Source organism: Rhinoraja longicauda, chromosome 31, assembly GCF_053455715.1.
Source record: "Rhinoraja longicauda isolate Sanriku21f chromosome 31, sRhiLon1.1, whole genome shotgun sequence".
NCBI classification, from domain to species: domain Eukaryota; kingdom Metazoa; phylum Chordata; class Chondrichthyes; order Rajiformes; family Arhynchobatidae; genus Rhinoraja; species Rhinoraja longicauda.
In genome coordinates, this window is record NC_135983.1 from 1,403,267 (window position 1) to 1,424,812 (window position 21,546).

General features: G+C 46.5%; 1 protein-coding gene across 1 annotated transcript in view; it reads left to right on the plus strand.

The window, feature by feature from the left end:
• The window catches only part of c5 (complement component 5), a 170,408-nt gene that overhangs the window by 33,666 nt on the left and 115,196 nt on the right, over positions 1–21,546 (plus strand). Inside the window, exons 8-10 of the mRNA XM_078425909.1 lie at positions 1,506–1,614; positions 2,489–2,615; positions 7,221–7,336. Coding sequence (XP_078282035.1) covers positions 1,506–1,614; positions 2,489–2,615; positions 7,221–7,336 — 352 coding nt within the window. The remainder of the gene's footprint in view (positions 1–1,505; positions 1,615–2,488; positions 2,616–7,220; positions 7,337–21,546) is intronic.

Below are 21,546 nucleotides of genomic sequence, written 5' to 3' on the forward strand. Positions count from 1 at the left end.
CCAATTTTGGTCTCATCTGTAAATTTACGAAATCATGTCACTTGCAATTTATTCCAAATCATTAATTGTATAATGAACAACCATGAGGGATGAGGAGGCATCTGTATGATACAAAAATGGTTTGGTGGGAGGAGGCATCTGTTAGATTTTTGTATCCATTTTGCTATCGCACCTTGAATCTCATGTATTCTAACCTGCCCACGCGGGACCTTGCTAAAGGCCTTGCAAAACTCCATGTAGACGCCGTTCACTGCCCTCTCCTTGTCATTTCTCTTCCTCAGAAACACAGCCAAAATTATAAGATGTGACCTCCCATGAACAAAGCAATGCTGATTATCCCTAATCAGCTCTTGCTTTTCCAAATGAGAATATATCCTGTCCGTCAGAATCTCTTCCAGTAATAGGGCAGCACTCTGGCGCAGTTGTAGAGTTGCTGTCTCACAGTGCCAGAGACCCAACTTCGATCATGACTGCGTGGAGTTTGCATGTTCTCCCTGTGATCATGTGAGTTTTCTCCAGATGCTCTGGTTTCCTCCCACATCCTAAAGACCTGCGGGTTTGTAGGTTAATTGGTTGCTGTAAATTGTACCTATTGTATAGAGAGTGGATGTGAAAGTGGGATGACATTGGACTAGTGTCAAGTCAAGTTAAGTCAATTTTATTCTCAATGTATAGCACATTTAAACGCAACCCACGTTGACCAAAGTGCTGTACATCAGTGCAGGTACTAAAAAGGAACGTACAATAGCACAGAAACCTAACAACACAGACATAAACAGTTTACAGCGCCCCCTCGGAGGGCCTCAAACGCTAGGGAATAGAAGTAGGTTTGGACAAAGGAGTCGATGGAGGGGGCAGTTCTGATGGGGAGTGGGATGCTGTTCCACAGTCTAGGAGCTGTGAACATACCAGTGTGGACAGTGGGCCAAAGGCCCTGTTTCCCTGCTATATTTCTAAAACTAAAACTAAAAATGAACTTTCTCATCAGTGACATAAAGGGCCTGTTGTTCCCTGGCTTATCCTTGCAGCTCTTCTTAAATATGGGTCAAACGCAGCCAAATGGACCAGCATAGAGGGACATCACGAAAAGCCGGAGTAACTCAGCAGGTCAGGCAGGATCTCAGGAGAGAAGGAATGGGTGACGTTTCGGGTCGTGACCCTTCTTCAGTGTTACTCCAGCTTTTTGTGATACCTTCGATTTGTACCAGCATCTGCAGTTATTTTCCTAGAGGGACATTTTGGTCAGCATGGATGATTTGGGCCTGTTTCCGTGCTGTCTGACTCCATGATTCCATCACTAAAAGTGCAACATTAGCCAACCTCCAGTCTCCCCCTACATCACCCGTGACCAATGAAGATATAAAAATCTCCGTCAAGGCCCCACCAATCTCCTCCCTTGCTTTTCACAACTCGAGATGAAAATCTAAATACTGAAAATTGTTCTTTTTTGCAAACCGCATTACTTATTTCCATAATTAAGCAAGTGCTTTTGCATATTTTCACAGGTATTTTTATAAAAAAATAGTATCATTTGCAAATGTCTTTATTCGTTTTGGAATTCTTGACACAGATGGTAACAAGCGGTTAATTCCAAATGCTGCACGAATGGTTACGGTAAGAAAATTATGATAAATGGTAAATTCCTCACGGCCATCGATTTTGATTTCTGTGCAACCAAGTTTGAAACTCAGGAATATAATACATGAGCTTTTGAATGGTCACCGTAGAGAATAGCTGCTCATATTTCGTCGTGCAGGACAAACTGATCAGAGAGAGAGAGAGAACAAAAATAAATATTGACAGATATGTGGAAAGTAGAATAAATACTCCAGATCACATTATTTGCATTTTTTTAATTGACTTGAGACATAACAGAAATTTAGAAATCAATTGTATTATTTATTTCAGTTTGTCTTAGCCCCAAAAGCATACGCCATTGATTTAAAACATGTTGTCTTTCCAGTTTCAGAAATTAAAGAACTGCATTAAACAATTTAGTGAGGTAGGAAAGTGGAACAAGTGAATAAACCGAGATATATCTGTGTATAAAGATACACATTTATTTTGATGCACATCTTATAATGTGCACTAACTTCAAACCTTGACCCCTATCACCAAGAAGATCAAAGGCAGCTGATATGTGGAAATGCCACCATTTGGAAGTTCTCATCAGACCAAATACCACCTAGATTGAGAAACAGACCATTATTGCTGCATTGCCACTGGGACAAAATGGTGTGGCTCCCAATCTCACAAGAGTACATTGGATGAATGTACATCCATTGAACTGCTATTACTATTTAACATAATTGTATTGCATTACCTGGTACATGATCCCCATTTTCACTCAGTGAGCCAGAAGAATGCATTTTTCAGGGCAATCAAAATCAGAATTAACCTGTTGGCAGTGAACAGGTTAAAGCTTAGTTTTCTTTGGAAGCTTTGGTGCAGTATTAAAATAAAGTTAACAAACTTTGATTTTCATCAGATGATAAATGGATTAGCAACGGTAGTATTCAACACTAAGGCCGCAACTGAATTAATCGACCGATATAGTATTGAAGATCTTAATGGAGACTTTTTGTACATTGGAGTGACAGTTCAGGATTTCTCAGGTATAAGATAATAACTCTTTACTAAAGTGCTGAAAATATCTATGTATGTACCACTGTCTGCTGCACTGAAGGGCAGACTGATGGGAGATCTGTGAACCTAATATTTCTCACAGTTAGAAGGGTCTCGCAAACTTGATTCTGTGATGAATCACAGGCTTAAATTTGAATCCGCCAATCTACAAATTAACACTTAGAGTTTAGTATTCCTTTTATTGCTACTTTTCCTTTTCTTTAAATATGAACTAAGCATTGTTGGCCCAGCTGTCTAGGGCATGCAGTAATGACTTCTTCTGTTATGTCGAGCATCTCTAAATACTTTGGTAGCATACTAAGCTTGTTCATGCTGCATTCAACAGTCCGACCAAAGTCAAAAAATGTATATAATAATAATTGAATTGAATAATTGAATACATTTTAATAGCCAAGTATGTATACATAAGAGTAAATTGGATAGGTATATGGATAGGAGGGGATTGGAGGGTTATGGTCTGAGTGCAGGTAGATGAGACTAGGTCAGGGAGAATGGTCGGCGTGGACTGGTAGGGCCGGACAGGCCTGTTTCCATGCTGTAGTTGTTATATGTTATATGTTATACAAGGAATTTGCCTTGGTGCTTTGCTCGCAAGTAACAACATGACGTACAATAAAATAAAACATAATTTACACATGTGAAGAATAAAATAAAATACCAGAGCAAGAGGGAGGCTAAAGACTTGATTGTTGAGCAGAGCTACTGCTCTTGGGAAAAAAGCTGTTTTATGTCTGGCTGTGGCGGCTTTGACAGTCCGGAGTCGCCTTCCAGAGGAAAGTGCTTCAAAGAGGCCAGGGTGAGAGGGGTCAGAGATGATCATTCCCGCTCGCTTCCTAGCCCTTGCAGTGTACATTTCGTCAAAGGGAGGAAGGTTACAGTTAACAACCTTCTCGGCTGCAGCCTCCTGATATCATGCTTGGTGGCTGAGCCAAACCAGACCATGATGGAGAAGATGAGGACAGACTCTATGATAGCAGTATAAAACTGGACCATCATTGCCTGTGGCAGATTGTGTTTTCTCAGCAGCCGCAGGAAGTACATCCTCTGTTGGGCCTTTTTGACTGTGGAGTCGATGGTGACCTCCCATTTAAGGCCCTGGAGATGATGGTTCCGAGGAACTTAAATGACTCCACAGATATGACTGTGGAGTTGTTGATGGTGAGTAGGGGGAGGGGAGGGGGAGCTCTCCTAAAGTCTACAATCAATTCCACCACCTTAAAAGCATTGAGCTCCAAGTTGTTGCGAAGGCACCAGGATGCCATCTGTGTCACTTCCCCTCTGTAGGCAGATTCCTCCCCAACCTGGATCAGTCTAATCAGGATTGTGTCATCTGCAAACTTGAGAAGCTTGACAGAGGAGTCTGTGGAGGTGCAGTCGTTGGTGTAGAGAGAGTAAAGGAGAGGGGAGAGTACGCAACCTTGCGGTGCTCCTATGCTGAGGGTCTGCAGGTCCAAGATGTGCTTTCCCAGCCTCACATGCTGCTTCCTGTCTGTCAGGAAGTTGATGATCCACTGAGAGAGGGGTTCAGGCACAGTCAGCTGGGAGAGTTTGGAGTGTAGTAGCTCTGGCACAATGGTGTTAAATGCAGAGTTAAAATCCCCGAACAAAATCCTTGCATAGTTCCTCTGACGGTCTAGGTGCTGGAGGATGAAGTGCAGGCCTAGGTTGACTGCGTCATCCACTGACCTATTGGCCTGGTATGCAAACTGGGGGTCTGTGATATTTTTCAGGTGGGCCAGCACAAGTCTTTCAAGGGTCTTCATGATTACAGAGGTCAGTGCGACAGGCCTGTAGTCATTAAGACCAGTAATCCTTGGCTTTTTGGATACAGGAACAATAGTGGAGGCTTTGAAGCAGGCAGGGACAGTGCAGGTTTGCAGGGACTGGTTGAAAATGTCTGTGTAGACTTGTGCCAGTTGTTCGGCACAGAGCTTGAGGGTAGAGGGGGAAACATTGTCCGGTCCTGGAGATTTCCGGCTGTATGAAGAATTATATGAAGAATCAGACACCCGGGTCTTGAGTGGAAAATTTCAGAGGCATAAAATAGTCATCTGTGGTTTGTGTATGCTGGAAGTGCAGGTCTACCAAATGAATCTAAATTTTCTTGTAAGCATAAATTGGTGAAAGATCATTGCGCAACATTTAAGAGAGAATAATTTCAAAATTTAAAAACTGCTGATGCCGGAAATCTGAAACTAAAGTAGAAATGTTGGAAACAGTCACAGAGGGAAACCGAGTCAATATTTCAGCACGTGAGCATTCATCAAAACATGTAGGTCATTCACCTGGACTCCATTTGTATGTTAGTACCTTTTGTGCACATCATCACCAGAAAGACTGCAGTGTAAGAAAATAACTGCAGATGCTGGTACAAATCGAAGGTATTTATTCACAAAATGCTGGAGTAACTCAGCAGGTCAGGCAGCATCTCGGGAGAGAAGGAATGGGTGAGGTTTCGGGTCGAGACCCTTCTTCAGACTGATGTCAAAGGAAGGATATAGGTGGAGACAGGAAGATAGAGGGAGAACTGGGAAGGGGGAGGGGAAGAGAGGGACAGAGGAACTATCTAAAGTTGGAGAAGTCAATGTTCATACCGCTGGGCTGCAAGCTGCCCAAGCGAAATATGAGGTGCTGTTCCTCCAATTTCCGGTGGGCCTCACTATGGCACTGGAGGAGGCCCATGACAGAAAGGTCAGACTGGGAGGGGGAGTTGAAGTGCTCAGCCACCGGGAGAACAGGTTGGTTAAGGCGGACTGAGCGAAGGTGTTGAGTGAAACGATCGCCGAGCCTGCGTTTGGTTTCGCTGATGTAAAGAAGTTGACATCTAGAGCAGCGGATGCAATAGATGAGGTTGGAGAAGGTGCAGGTGAACCCTCTGTGTCATCTGGAAAGACTGTTTGGGTCCTTGGATGGAGTTGAGGGGGGAGGTAAAGGGACAGGTGTTGCATCTCCTGCGGTTGCAGGGGAAAGTGCCCGGGGATGGGGTGGTTTGGGTAGGAAGGGACGAGTGGACCAGGGAATTACGGAGGGAACGGTCTCTGCGGAACGCAGAAAGGGGAGGGGATGGGAAGATATGGCCAGTGGTGAGGTCCCGTTGGAGATGACGGAAATGTTGGCGGATGATTTGTTGGATACGCTGGCTGGTGGGGTGGAAGGTGAGAACGAGGGGGATTCTGTCCTTGTTACGAATGGGGGGGGGGGAGGGGGAGCAAGAGCGGAGCTGCGGGATGTAGAAGAGACCCTAGTGAGAGCCTCATCTATAATGGAAGAGGGGAAGCCCCGTTTCCTGAAGAATGAGGACATCTCTGATGACCGAGTGTGAAACACCTCATCCCGGGCGCAGATGTGGCGTAGATGGAGGAATTGGGAGTAGGGGATAGACTTTTTGCAGGAGGAAGGTAAATATTCTAGCTTGAGGTCTACGACCAGTGCTGAGACCTCTGCTGTTTGTAACATATAGAAATGATCTACTTGTAAATGTAGATGGATTTGTGAGTAAGTTTGCTAACAACACCACAATTGGAGGAGTTGCAGCCAGTGGGGAATGCTGTTAGAATATAAGTGGGATATCAGCTGCAGAAATGGGTGGAGAATGGCAGAGCAAGTATGAGGTATTGCACTTTGGGAGGTTGAATGTAAGGACAGAGTATACAGTTAATGGCAAGACCCTTAACAGCATTGATGTTCGGAGGGATTTTGGAGTCCGCATTCCACTGAAGGTGGCAGCACAAGTGGACAGTAGTTAAGAAAAGACGTATGATATCCTTGCGCTCATTGCTAGAGGCATTGAATATAAGAGTCAGCAAGTTATGATGCAGCTCTATAGGACTGGTTAGGCTGCATTTGGAGTATTACGTGTAATTCTGGTCGCCCCTATTACAGGAAAGATGCGAGGCTTTGGAGAGGATGCAGAGGAGGTTTACCAGAATACTGCCTGGATTAGAGGGTTTAACTTACAGGTAGAGGTGGGATAGACTTTGATTGTTTTCTCTGGAATGTGGAAGGTTGTGGGGAGTCAAGATAGAAGTACATAACATTCTGAAAGGCATAGATAGGGTAGTAGACAGTCTGAACCTTTTTTTCCACAGGGAAATGTCCAACACTATATGGTGAGAGGGGAGAAGTTTAATGGAGATGTGTGGGGCAAGTTTTCCGTACAGAGAGTGATGAGCCCCTGGAACGCACTGCAGAGGTGGTGCTGGAGACAGATACGAACGATAGTGGCGTTTAAGAGGCCTTTGGAGGCATATAGAAGTGCAGGGAATAGAGAGATATGGATCATGTAAAGACAGATGAGATCAGTTTAACTTGGCATCTTGTTGGGCCCATTTCCTGTGCTGTACTGTTCTATGTTCATTAATCCATGAAGACCTTTAGCAATGTTATCTGCTTCCTAAAACACATCATAAAAATATGTGCTTTTATTGTTGATATGAAATTATTCAGTTAGCTATCAACAAAAGTCTTAAAAAGTTAAATACTAAAATACCAGACAAGTACTGTGCAAAGGAGATAGAGAAAATAAAGTTATGAAAAGTGATAAATAATTACTTTTTTCTTGCATTTACTACCAGCTGGAATATCTGAAGATGCTGAATACAGTGGAGTTATATTTACAACCTCACCATATTTAATCAACTTGGTGGGAACTCCTCTCTTTGTCAAACCTCAGCTTCCATACAACATCATAGTAAGTAGAAGGAGTTACATTCTTGGCGTCTGTAGCATGAATCTAATCTATTTAATGGATTTCATTTGTTCTTCCCACTTTCTTACATTTGCAATGTTACAATTTAAATTTAATTCACAATCCCAGTGGTGCAACCCACGAGGAAGCACCATTCTCAAGTTACTTAAGATGAACTAGAAAAATCTCGTGGTCTTGCTTTTTTATAATTTTGCAAAGGTTCAAACAGGACACTAGTTGTAAATAACTGATTTTACTTTGGTACAGCGACTACCTCTCATTCATAATTAAAGAGAAGGGATATTCTACACAAAGTATAACACATTTTTCTTTCATTTGCCCAAAACTGCTGTAGTGTTTTCAATTTTGAAAATATTTTTATTGCTCTTCAATGTAAATGTAAATCATTAACAAAGGTAGGTTACTTCAAATAGTGTGTCGCTTAAGGTAATTTCTCAGTGATCAGCTCTACAGGATGTTTAGAATGTGCAAATGAAACTTATGCTAGTGGCACGATATCTCCAACTCAGCATGGTGGAAGATTTTTGTTTTGCGGCACAGTGTTGCTGCCTCACAGCTCCAACGACATACATTCAATCCTGACCTTAAATGGTATCCGTGTGGAGTCGTAGAGTCAGATAGTTCTACGGCCAACTGGTCCGATGCCCTATCTAAGCTCGTCCCATTTGCTCACATTTGGCCCATATCCCTACAAACCTTTGCTTACCATATATTTATCCAAATGTCTTTTAAATATTGTTATAGTATCTGTCTCAACTACCTCCTCTGCCAGCTAGTTCCATACACCCACCACCCTGGAGTCAAAACGTTGCCCCTCGGGTTTGTATTAAATCTTGCCTCACTTACCTTAAACCTATGTCCTCTTTTAAAAAAAATCTCCCTATCCTGTAAAATACTCTGTGCATTTATTCTATCTATTCCCCTCATGATTTTATACACCTCTACAACATAACCACTCATCCTCCTGTGCTCCAAGGAATAAAGTCCCACCTTGCCCAATGTCCTATAGCTCAACACTTCAGGTCCTGTCGACATCTGTACCTGTAATGTTTGATGGACTGTGTGGAGTCCATTGCTCCTTCCGTGCAGCAGGTGGCGCTGCACAGGACCAAGGGAGATGTTTTGTACATAGTTATCTTGGCTGTACACAGTGTGGAGTGTGCAGTCAGATCATGGGGTTGCAGCCATTTTAGTTGTCTTGCAGCCAGCATTGAGTTAATGTAATAAACACTTCTGTTGTACCTTGAAGACTCTCAAGTTTTATACAGACATAGAACAAGAACACGAAAGTGGTGTCAGGAGTGGGAGACTTCGGATTGTGTCCAAAGAGCCTATTTATTTATTTATTTATTTTAAACATGTCTCGGCAATTTGATCGTTTCGATCCCGAGCCAGAAAGGTGGTCGTCATATTTAATGCGTGATGTTTTATTTTGAAAGTATGGCAATTACGACTGACCTGAGGAAGAAGGCTCTCTTGTGTTCGTCAATGTCTCCAGAAACTTTTGCACTACTTCAAAATTTACTTACAGAAGAAGTAACTGAAGTTTCATATGCTGAAATCACAACGGCTTTGCAGCTGCATTACAAAGAAAGTTGAAATTTCCTCACAGCTCGCCTCGATTTCTACCGGACGTTGCAACAGGAAGGGCAATCTATCACCGAATTTCTTGCCGAACTTCGCATCAAGGCAAAGGCATGTGATTTTAAAGCTCAATGCTGCGAAAAGTGCCAAGACAATGCGTTGCGGGATAGACTGGTCATGGGCTGCAGGCACGCATTCATCCAGCAGGCGATTCTCAAGGAATCGGACGCCTCATTGAAGAATGTGCTGCAGTGTGCTAAGATGGCCAAGCTGCTAAGTAAAGAACTGCACAAAATGGCCAGCGATACAGCATCGAAGCTCCCTCAAAAGACTCGTCCACAACGCCTGAAACCATTTGATCAACCCAGAGCAAATCAGGAGAAGAAGGGGCAGTTTCAGAAGAGCCGCTCCCCTGTGGGGGGGAGGATTGAAACCCTGCTACCAGTGCGGCTCGACTGCTCATCATCACTGTGAGTGCTATGCCTGTTACCGAAAAGGTAATCTCCAGGCAGTGTGTCAATCCGAAGGAAAGCGGAGCAAGGGCAAGAAAGCGCAAAACACAGTCGACCAAATCGCGGCGACCATTTCTATTGAAGTGCTCGGTGTGTCCATGATCACCGACAAGCCGAGGATTTCGCTGCGGGTCTCGAACGTTGATCTACAGCTCCAGGTGGACACTGGTGCGGCTGTGTCACTAGTGGGTCAGGACATCTGGGAGAGGATCGGATCGCAAAAACTGAAACCGGCCAACATCTGCCTTTTCGAATACGGACGACAGGCCATTCCCACAAAAGGCAAATGCACTGTCACCGTTTCCTGTAATGGTATGACACAGATGTTGCCACTGATCGTTGTTGGCAAAGAAGGTACATCCCTGTGCGCCATCGACTGGATCTGTGCTTTCAAGCTTGACATGAACGCCCTGATCTACGATGGATCAACCATGGCATTGTCATCTACCATGGACTGCAACATGGCCAGCAAGTGTGAGAACAACCTGCAGATGGTTCTTGACCAGTTACCAGCCGTTTTCACACCTGGACTCGGGCATTGCACAAAGATGAAGGCACGGCTCATACTCAAAGACGATGCCGTTCCTAAGTTCTTCAAACCAAGACCAGCTCCGTTCAGTCGGATGGACGCCGTCGACAAGGAACTCTGCCGTCTTGAAGAAATGGGAATTATCACCCATGTGGACCATTCAGAATGGGCCACACCCATAGTTATCGTTCAGAAACCTTGCGGCAAGGTGCGCATCTGTGGCGATTACAAAGTGACTGTAAACCCTCAATTGCACATTGATCAACACCCCATACCAAGAGTGGACGAGCTGTTTGTGAAGCTGCAAGGAGGACAGTACTTCTCCAAATTGGACATGTCCGACGCGTATCTCCAAGTGGAACTGGACGACGAGACAAAAAACCTGCTGGTGATCAACACGCACAAGGGACTGTTCAGATACAACCGATGGTCATTTAGAGCGGCACCTGCGCCGGCCATCTTCCAGAAACTGGTGGAGAATCTGGTTGCTGGGATTCCGTACGTAGCCGCCTACCTGGATGACATCATTGTCACCGGCCGGACCGAGGAAGAACACCTGCAGAACCTAAAACAGGTCCTCACGGCACTGAACAACTACGGCATGAAGTTGCGCAGGGACAAGTGCGCATTCTTCCGAAGACAGGACACATATCTCGGACATGTGATCTCGGCAAGTGGTCTGAAGCCATCGGAAGAAAGAGTGGACGCCATTGTGAAATTGCCGACACCTGAAAATGTGAAGCAGCTTGAAAGTTTCATTGGCAAGGCGAACTACTATGGCAAGTTCATACCGGCACTTTCCACTTTGTGCGCACCATTGAACAACCTGCGAAAACAGCACTGGTCCAAAGAGTGTGACCATGCATTCACCAGGTTGAAGGAGATGCTTGCCCAGAAGATGTGTGTGGTCCACTATGACCCATCAAAGCCGATCTCGCTGGCTGCCGATGCATCGCCATATGGTCTTGGAGCTGTAATCTCACAAACGGCACCGAACGGCAAGGAAGAACCAATCGCGTTCGCATCCAAAACGCTGACGACCACCGAGAAAAAACACAGTCAAGTGGAGAAAGGAGCACTGGCGATCGTGTTTGGTGTCCGGAAGTTCCACCAATATTTGAGTGGGCGACATTTCCTGCTCATCACCAACCACAAGCCACTGCTGACTATTTTCAGTCCGGAGAAAAGTTTGCCTGTCATGACGTTGCAGCGTCTACAACATTGGGCCCTGATCATGATGAGATATGATTACCGCATCATTTACCGACAGTCTGCCGAGCATGCCAATGCCGATGCACTGTCTCGTCTACCGATTGGACCCGACCTGACGTTTGGTAAAGAGGAGGCACTTATGGAAATTGAGACGAACATGAACTTGCTCAACACGCGGGTCATCGCCGATTTCCCCATCTCCGCAAGGACAGTCGCCAACTATATGAGCACAGACCCCATTTTGTCGAAGGTACAACATTTTGTCACTCAGGGGTAGCCGAACAGTCCCAAGCTGGACAAGGAATTCTGCTCATTCCAGAATGTGCAAACGGAAATATCTGCAAAAAGGATGGCATTCTGCTTCGCGACTGTCGAGTGATCATTCCGACGGAACTGCAATCGCCAATTCTGAAAATGTTGCACAAGACACACATTGGAATTGTGCGAATGAAGGCACTCGCCCGCATGCATGTGTGGTGGCCGAATATCGAGGCCGATATTGCCAACCACTGCAAGGACTGGACACCATGTGCTGAAACAGCGCCGAATCCGCCGGAAAAGACCTCCCCATGGCCCGTCCCCGACCAACCATGGCAGCGAATCCACATAGATTTGGCCGGACCGTTCCTGGAGGACATGTGGCTTGTCGTCATGGACGCCCATTCAAAATGGCCACATGTTATCCAAATGAATAAATATCCAACCACCGAAACAGCCACTTCTGCGCTCGACGATTTGGTCGGTGTTTGGGGATTACCCTTAACAACTGTAAGCAACAATGGACCTCAATTTGCCTCGCAAATGTTCAGTGACTGGTGCAAACATCACTCAATCGTGCATCTGACATCAGCACCTTTTCATCCACCCTCAAATGGTGAGGCAGTGCGGCTCGTCGGCGTTTTCAAGCAAGCCATGAAACGTGCTGTAGAAATTGAAAAGAAATCGAAACAATGGGCATTGCGCGATTTCTTACAGCAGTATCGAACCGTTCCAAACTGCATTCCCGTTCGAACTCCAGCGGAGATGATGCTCGGACATCAAGCGCGCTCTCCCCTATCAGTGTTGAATCCGAGCCGTAACTCTTACACGGCGCGCACTCAGCCAACGAAGTCGAACAAGTCCAAATTCGATATTGGCGACTATGTATATTACCGCAATTATACGACCAAGTGAAACAAATGGTGCACTGGCAGGATCATGGTTCACATTGGAACCAAAATGTCCACCGTCCAAGGACAAGAAGGACAGTGCCGACAGCATGATGGCCAATTAAGAAGCCGTGTTCCTCCAGCGAAGACTGCGCAGAACCTGACCAGAACCAAGCAGTCGGACACCCCGGTGCCGAATCATGTGGACACTGGAGTGCCTGATTTGCCCCTCCCCTGGCTTGACGAAGTTCCACCAGACGAACTCCACGCCGATCTGCCTGTGCTCCTTCGTCGATCGACACGTTGCAATTGTGGTATTCCCCCAAGGCGACTCATTCAGGAATAGAGACGTTCAAACTGGAAAGGGGGAGTGTGATGTTTGATGGACTGTGTGGAGTGGGAGGACCCGTTGCTCCTCCCATGCAGCAGGTGGCGCTGTACAGGACAAAGGGAAATGTTTTGTACATAGTTATCTTGGCTGTACACAGTGTGGAGTGTGCATTCAGATTGTGGGGTTGCAGCCATTTTAGTTGTCTTGCAGCCAGCATTGAGTTAATGTAATAAAGATTTCTGTTGTACCTTGAAGACTCTCAAGTTTTATACAGACATAGAACAAGGACACGAAAGTACCTTGGAACATGAAGATGCCAGTCCTGTCCCTTGTTAGCCATGTTTCTGTAACATGTATTCCATATATAACAGTATTCCAGGTTAAAATTCTACATTGGGGCAAGGCCACTGTTGATGATATTAGACTGGAATTCACTCCAGTTAATTGGAGCAGGCTGTTTACAGTAAAAGAAACGTCCGGAAAGTGGGATGTTTTTGAATGTGGGCTGATGAGAGTTCAGGGCAGGCATGTTCCTGCTAAAGTGAAGGGTGAGGCAGGTGGGCTATGGCAGATGATATTGCAGCGGCCCATGGTGGTGAACCACACGCAGCACATAACCTTCGGCTCGGGAGAGGTTACCAGGTGCCCCAGGGGAGTATGGGAGCTGGCGCGCGGCAGAGAGGGGAGAGGGGAGAGATAGGAGTGGTGTAGTGAATTAAAGTGGTGTTGGACAAACTTCATGTGCTGCCTCATTCTTTGATGGGCAGCTCTGTGTCCGCTACATCTGGTGACCAGCCGACGTCCAAAATAGAGATTTTGGAGGATCAAAATGCACACCACCAGCGACCATCGTCACCGCCGACCAGGCCCAACTCAACGCAGCCGCCCTGAAGCTGCCGACTTTCTGGACCGCACAGCCGCGGGTATGGTTTCAACAGGCTGAGGCGTAGTTTGATCTTCATGGGGTCATGACTGACGAGACCCGCTACTAATACGTGGTCAGCGCACTCGACCAAGAGATGGTTGGTCAGGTACTTCCTTACCTGCAGAATCCACCGGCGGCTGGGAAATATGGGGGCCTCAAGGCGCTGCTGCTCAGTACTTTCGGCCTCAGTCGTCTGGATCAAGCGGCCCGTATTTTCAACATGGGCGGGCTTGGCGACTGGAAGCCCTCGGTCCTAATGAGTGAGATGCTCTTGCTCATGGATGGCCACCAGCCCTGCATGGTATTTGAATATGCCTTTTTGCAGCAGCTTCCAGATGATATTCGCTAAGACCCTCTGGCTCTAGTGGAGCGTGCCAATGAGCTGTGGATGGCCAGGCGGCAGGAAGTGGGCGCGCTGGATCGGGTGCCCACAGTGCTCTGTAAGGCACAGCGTCCTAGCTCCACGCCCACCAGGGGCTCCGCGGACCCCTCTGAGCCTGCTGGAGAAGCCGGTAAAGGGGCATGGTGTTTCTACCATCAGCGCTGGGGCTCGGTGGCCCGCCAATGCTGCCCGCCTTGTACGTTTCCGGGAAACGGTAGGGCTGGCCGCTGGTGATCACCACGGCGGTCGACAAGGTTCACCGCCTATATGCCTGGAACCGGTGTTTGGGCCAAAGATTTCTCATGGATACAGGGGCCGAAGTCAGCGTCGTGCCCCCGTCTGGGATGGACACGTGTGCTGGTAAATAAGGGCCCTCGTTGACCGCTTTTAATGGCAGCCCCATACGGACGTATGGCATCCGCGGTCTCAGGTCCAACCTAATTTGTCCTTACAAGGCAGACCCCTTTTGTGCGGGCGGTATGTACAAGGTCTGGCTGCCTCGCTCGGCTGCCCGTCTGTTTTGACTCCTCTAGTTCTCGGGGGTGTCATGTAACGCAGTACATATCCTTCATGAACCACATGCAGTACATAACCTTCATGAACCACATGCAATACATAACCTTCGGCTCAGGAGAGGTCACGAGGTGCCCCGGGGGAGTATGGCGAGGTGTATGGGCAGTTGGCGTGCGGCAGAGAGGGGAGAGAGAGGAGAGAGAGGGGTGGTGTAGTGAATTAAAGTGGTGTTGGACGAACTTCATGTGCTGCCTCATTCTTTGACGGACAGCTCCGTGTCCGCTACAATATGAAGGATAATCCAAAGAGATTTTATAGGTACATTAAAGTGAGTGGCTAACCAGAGGGAGAATAGTACCTCTCAGCAATCAAAGATGTCATCCCTGTGTGGAGCTGCAGGAGATGGGCAAGGTCCTCAATGAGTATTTCTCCTCTGTTTTAACCGTGGAGAAAGACATGAAGACCAAGGACCTTGGGGCAATTGATGGAGGTGTCTTGAGAACAGTACGTATTGTGTTTGAGGAGGTGCCGAACGTCCTGATGTCTATGAATGGCGACAAATCTCCCGGCCTGATCAAATATATCTAAGGACACTGGGAAACTAGAGAAATTTCAGATGTCCTGGATGAGATATATGAGCCATCATTAAATATGGGTGAAATGCCAGAAGACTTGAGGTTGGCAAATGTTGTGCCTCTATGTAAGAAGGGCTGCAAGGAAAGGTCAACTATCAGTGAGTCTAATATGTGTGATCGGAATGTGAATAGAAAGTATTCTGAGGGTTAATATAGACATGCATTTAAATAAACAACAGCTGATTAAGGATAATCAGCACATTCATGCCCTGACCATTGCACATACCCTGAGTTCATCCGCCTTAGCTGTCAGGCCTTTCACATTGAAACAAATGCAACTTGAACCAACAGTCCTGCCTCATTACCTGCTGTGCTCCTGCCTATCCTGTTTACTGAACTTGCTTTCATGACCTCTGTACCAACTTCCAGCCTCCCACCTGCATTGGATCCCGTCACCCTGCCAATCTAGTTAAAACCCTCCCGTGTAGCACTAGAAAACTTCCCTCCGGCTGCAACCTATCTGTCTTGTACTTTTACTGGACACCTCTGCCCCAGGAGAGGGCCCAATGGTCCAAAAATGATCCAGAATCCATACCACTTGCACCAACTCCTCAGCCAGCAACACCCGTCCTATTGTTCTGTTCTTACACTCACTGGCATATTGCTCCGGGAGCAATCTGGAGGTTACTACCTTTGAGGTCCTGCTTTTAAACCTTCTTTTCCTGGCTCCCTCTATTCACTCAGGAATCTGCAAGTTCCCTGTCACTCCGTGATTTCTACAGATGCTCGAGTCTCCTTCCAACCAAAAAGCCTGCAGCTTGTTAGATTTCAAGATTTCAAGATCAATTTATTGTCACATGTACCAATTAAGGTACAGTGAAATTTGAGTGACCATATAGCCATACCAAGTAAAAAGCAACAAGACACACAGCCACATAAAATAGTTGGCCTCTTCTTACCAGAGACCGCGGGCTTCACGATGTTAGAGTTCACAGGCCCTACGGTTGGCGCTCTCCACAGTCAATCCTCGGCAGAGGATCGCAGCTCCACGATATTAAAGTCCGCGCCGCGCCCGCGGCATGAAGCACCGGGACGGTCTCCAGGAAAGGCCGCCAACTCCGTGATGTTAGGCCACAATGGAGAAACGATACGGATTTTTTTAATTAAAGATTAGATGGCCTCTACAAATTGCCCCCAGTGTGTGCATAAGATTAGTAGAATCTGGGCAGGGAGAGTTGGTGGGAATGTAGGGAGAATTAAATATGGGATTAGGGTAGGGTTAGTATAAATGGGTGCTTGATGGTCAGTGTGGACTCTATAGGCTTATGGGCTTGTTGCTGTGCTAGATGAGTCATTTTGAGATCATTTTCATAACTTCATTTTAACACCGAAGCTCATGTTTATATATAAAAATTTTAATCCATAAAAACTATTATCTTAAAAAATGCTGGATGGTAAGTTTGATGGTGTTATCACATTATGTACCATGCAACTTAGGGCTAATATGTGCCATGCAACTTAGGGCTAATATGTACCATGCAACTTAGGGCTAATATGTACCATGCAACTTAGGGCTAATATGTACCATGCAACTTAGGGCTAATATGTGCCATGCAACTTAGGGCTAATATGTACCATGCAACTTAGGGCTAATATGTACCATGCAACTTAGGGCTAATATGTACCATGCAACTTAGGGCTAATATGTACCATGCAACTTAGGGCTAATATGTACCATGCAACTTAGGGCTAATATGTACCATGCAACTTAGGGCTAATATGTACCATGCAACTTAGGGCTAATATGTACCATGCAACTTAGGGCTAATATGTACCATGCAACTTAGGGCTAAGGGAACCAAGGGATATAGGGAAAAAGCCAGAACGGGATACTGATTTTGGATGATCAGCCATGATCATATTTAATGGCTCGAAGGGCCGAATGGCCTACTCCTGTACCTATTTTTGATGTTTCTATGTGCGACCCTTATAGTTCCATCTTTAACTTTACTTGATCTGCTCCAAGAATGCTAAGCCTAATCCACAATTCATGGTAAAACAAACCTGATGACTCATGATAACCTGTAAAACACCCATTTTTTCATGTTACTCACATTAAGATTATCTAGCATGACAATTTCAGGCCCACCTTACTCACCGTCGTCTCTTTGGTGCTCATGGAAGAAGTTTCATTGAAATCGGTGTTATATTTTAAAAGTTATTCACATTTTAAAGTTTAAATCTATCTCCTAGGGAGGGAGGGGGAGGGAGGGAGGGAGGGAGGGGGGAGGGAGTATAAGGGGTGTTGCGGGGACTGGAGTGGGGGGTAGGGGAGGGGGGAGAAGGGAGGAGAGGGGGGGAGGGGGGATGGGGGGGAGGGGGGAATGGGGGGAGGGGGAGGAGAGGGTGCTGCACCAATGCAGGAGAGGTTTGGACCCAACCTGGTCTATTATATAATATATATAAGATATAACCTGGTATCTGAAGTTATGGTGTTGGGACTTTTTGCTTTTTCATATATATTATCTTAACTATTCATTGGTAATGGCTGATTCTTCCAATTGACAACAGAGTTATTCTTTTCAAAATAATTCATGCAATAGAAATAAAATGAAATTAAACTTGGAAAGATAGAGACAATAATAAAACTAAATAGAAGGTATCAGTATTTACCAGATTTTCTTCCATGCGCTCATAGGATTCACTAGCTATGGCACTGAATTGGATAACTATCATGTAGGTAGACATCCTCTATAGCATCTAAGTGTTACATATCATTGGACACAGAATGCAAAGGAAAGTTTGGAGATGTAAAGCCTTTCTGATTTCCCCAATTGAATTGAATGGAAGTAAATACTTACAAAATAATGAAAGGCTTGGATAGAGTGGATGTGGAGAGGATATTTCCACTAGTGGGAGAGTCTAGGACCAGTCATAGCCTCAGAATTAAAGGAAGTTCCTTTAGGAAGGAGATGAGGAGGAATTTCTTTAGTGAGAGGGTGGTGAATCTATGGAATTCATTGCCACAGAAGGCTGCGGAGGCCAAGTCAATGGGCATTTTTAATTTAGGTAGATTCTTGATTAGTATGGGTGTCAGGGGTTACGGGGAGGAGAATGGGGTATAGAGGGAAAGATAGATGAACCATGGAGTAGACTTGATGGGCCGAATGGCCTAATTCTGCTCCTATCACTTATGAACATTAACGTATGTTTGTCAAGCGTTTGTGACCCTTGCTACTTGACTTTGCTTACAGCATTTTGCAAAAGCAATGCCGATAGGAGAGTTAAACCTTCCCTTTAACTCATAGTATAAGAAAATAACTGCAGATGCTGGTACAAATCGATTTATTCACAAAATGCTGGAGTAACTCAGCAGGTCAGGCAGCATCTCGGGAGAGAAGGAATGGGTGACGTTTCGGGTCGAGACCCTTCTTCAGACTGATGTCGGGGGTGGGACAAAGGAAGGATATAGGTGGAGACAGGAAGATAGAGGGAGATCTGGGAAGGAGGAGGGGAAGGGAGGGACAGAGGAGCTATCTGAAGTTGGAGAAGTCGACGTTCATACCACCGGGCCGCAAACTGCCCAGGCGAAATATGAGGTGCTGCTCCTCCAACTTCCGGCGGGCCTCACCATGGCACTGGAGGAGGCCCATGACAGAGAGGTCAGACTGGGAATGGGAGGGGGAGTTAAAGTGCTGGGCCACCGGGAGATCAGTTGCGTTAATGCGGACCGAGCGCAGGTGTTCAGCGAAGCGATCGCCGAGCCTGCGCTTGGTTTCGCCGATATAGATAAGTTGACATCTAGAGCAGCGGATGCAATAGATGAGGTTGGAGGAGGTGCAGGTGAACCTCTGTCTCACCTGGAAAGAATGTTTGGGTCCTTTGATGGAGTTGAGGGGGGAGGTAAAGGGACAGGTGTTGCATCTCGTGCGGTTGCAAGGGAAAGTGCCCGGGGTTAGGGTGGTTTGGGTAGGAAGGGACGAGTGGACCAGGGAGTTGCGGAGGGAACGGTCTCTGCGGAACGCAGAGAGGGGAGGGGATGGGAAGATATGGCCAGTGGTGGGGTCCTGTTGTAGGTGACGGAAATGTTGGTGGATAATATGTTGGATCCGCTGGCTGGTGGGGTGGAAGGTGAGAACGAGGGGGATCCTGTCCTTGTTGCGAGTGTGGGGATGGGGAGCAAGAGCGGAGCTGCGGGATGTAGAAGAGACCCTAGTGAGAGCCTCATCTATAATCTATAAAGCTTCCCTTTAACTCAGTTGTTCTGTCGTTGAGCCAACTTTCTACTGTAGCAAAACTGTAACTTTTGATCAGAACAGCAAAATAATATTGTTTTCAATGAAAGTTCACCAGCTTGATAACTAGGTTATTGGGTGTGCTATACGAGGAGCAGTTAAGCAGACCGAGTCTATATTCTGGAATTCAGCAGAATGAGAGATGATCGCATTGGAATGTACAGAATTCTTCGAGAGTTGAAAGATAGTTGTGGGGTAAAGATTTCTCTTGGCAGGAGTATCTAGAACCAAAGGGCACTGTATTAAAATAAGGAGTTGGCCATTATGGATTGAGATGTGAAAAAATGTCCCCATCTACAGGTAACGACTCTTTATAATTTTCTTCCCAAACAGGCTGTGGGGACTCAGCATGTCTTCTTCTTCTTCTTCTTCTTCTTCTTCTTGCGTTTGAGGCAGCAGAAATTATGTAACGCCCTCCAGGCGCTGTAGCCAGTGCAATGTGCTGTTGTCGGCCGTGAGGTCTACCCCTCCACCAGGGGGACGGAGGACAGTGCAGTCGGACATGCCGTGCTGCGCTGTTTGCTGGTCTGCTCCACACACACAGGCTGCTGATGAACGCAACCCCCAACGATGCATGTTGGCATTGAACCGGCCGACCCCTGTGCGGAGCCGGTTCAGGGCGACCCACTCTTTGCGGGGCATGTCCGAGCCGGGTGGGACTGTGGTGTTAGGTGCGATGGTGAATTGAGGAGGTCGCAAAGTCTTTTCTCAGCTGGTTCTCTATGCTCCTGGTATGTTGAAACCGGAGCCACAGAGGGTCGCTGCATGACGGGAGAAAGGGTGACGAGATGACAGGCGTTGAGGTCCCAGTTACTGTGAATCCTGGGCGAGGCGGTGCAAAGGATGTTTGGCGTCTGATGGGGCCTTGCACACCAGCCTATGAGTGAAGAACTTTCTGCGAAGCTTGGCGGGTGCGATACATAGAAACATAGAAACATAGAAACATTCGAGCCAGCACCGCCATTCATTGCGATTATGGCTGATCATCCCCAATCAATACCGCATGCCTGCCTTCTCCCCATATCCCTTGATTCCACTAGCCCCTAGAACTCTCTCTAACTCTCTCTTAAATCCATCCAGTGATTTGGCTTCCACTGCCCTCTGTGGCAGAGAATTCCACAAATTCATAACTCTCTGGGTGAAAAGGTTTTTTCTCACCTCAGTTTTAAATGGCCTCCCCTTTATTCTAAGACTGTGGCCCCTGGTTCTGGACTGGCCCAACATTGGGAACATTTTTCCTGCATCTAGCTTGTCCAGTCCTTTTATAATTTTATATGTTTCTATAAGATCCCCTCTCATCCTTCTAAACTCCAGTGAATACAAGCCTAGTCTTTTCAATCTTTCCACATATGTCAGTCCCACCATCCCTGGGATCAATCTCATGAACCTACGCTACACTGCCTCAATTACAAGGATGACCTTCCTCAAATTAGGAGACCAAAACTGTACACGATACTCCAGATGTGGTCTTACCAGGGCTCTATACAACTGCCGAAGAACCTCTTTACTCCTATACTAAAATCCTCTTATTATGAAGGCCAACATGCCATTAGCTTTCTTCACTGCCTGCTGTACCTGCACGTCAAATTTCAGTGACTGGTGTACAAGGACACCCAGGTCTCGCTGCACCTCCCCCTTACCTAATCTAACTCCATTGAGATAATAATCTGCCTCCTTGGTTCTGCCGCTAAAGTGGATAACCTCACATTTATCTATAAAATACTGCATCTGCCACGCATCTGCCACTCTGTCCAGGTCACCCTGCAACCTCCTAACATCCTCTTCACAGTTTACACTGCCACCCAACTTTGTGTCATCCGCAAACTTGCTGGTGTTGCTTCTAATTCCCTCTTCCAAATCGTTAATATCCCATGCTGGGGTGGCGTACTCAGCGGCGCTGTACACGAGTGCAAGAGCACTGGTTCGAAGAGTAGATGTCCTGGCGCCCCATGACGATCCGGCCAAGCAACGCAGGAGGTTGTTCCGTGCCGAGACTTTAGCACAGAGAGCTTCAAGGTGCTGCTTGTAGGTCAGCTGCCGATCTAGTTTCACCCCGAGGTATGTAGGAAATGGGTTGTAGGGTAGGGGTGACCCATTGAGGGTGACGGCTAGCTGGCGTTGAGCTTCCTTGTTATTCAGGTGAAAGGCCGTGGTGGTGATTTTTGCCATACTCAGTTTTAGTCTCC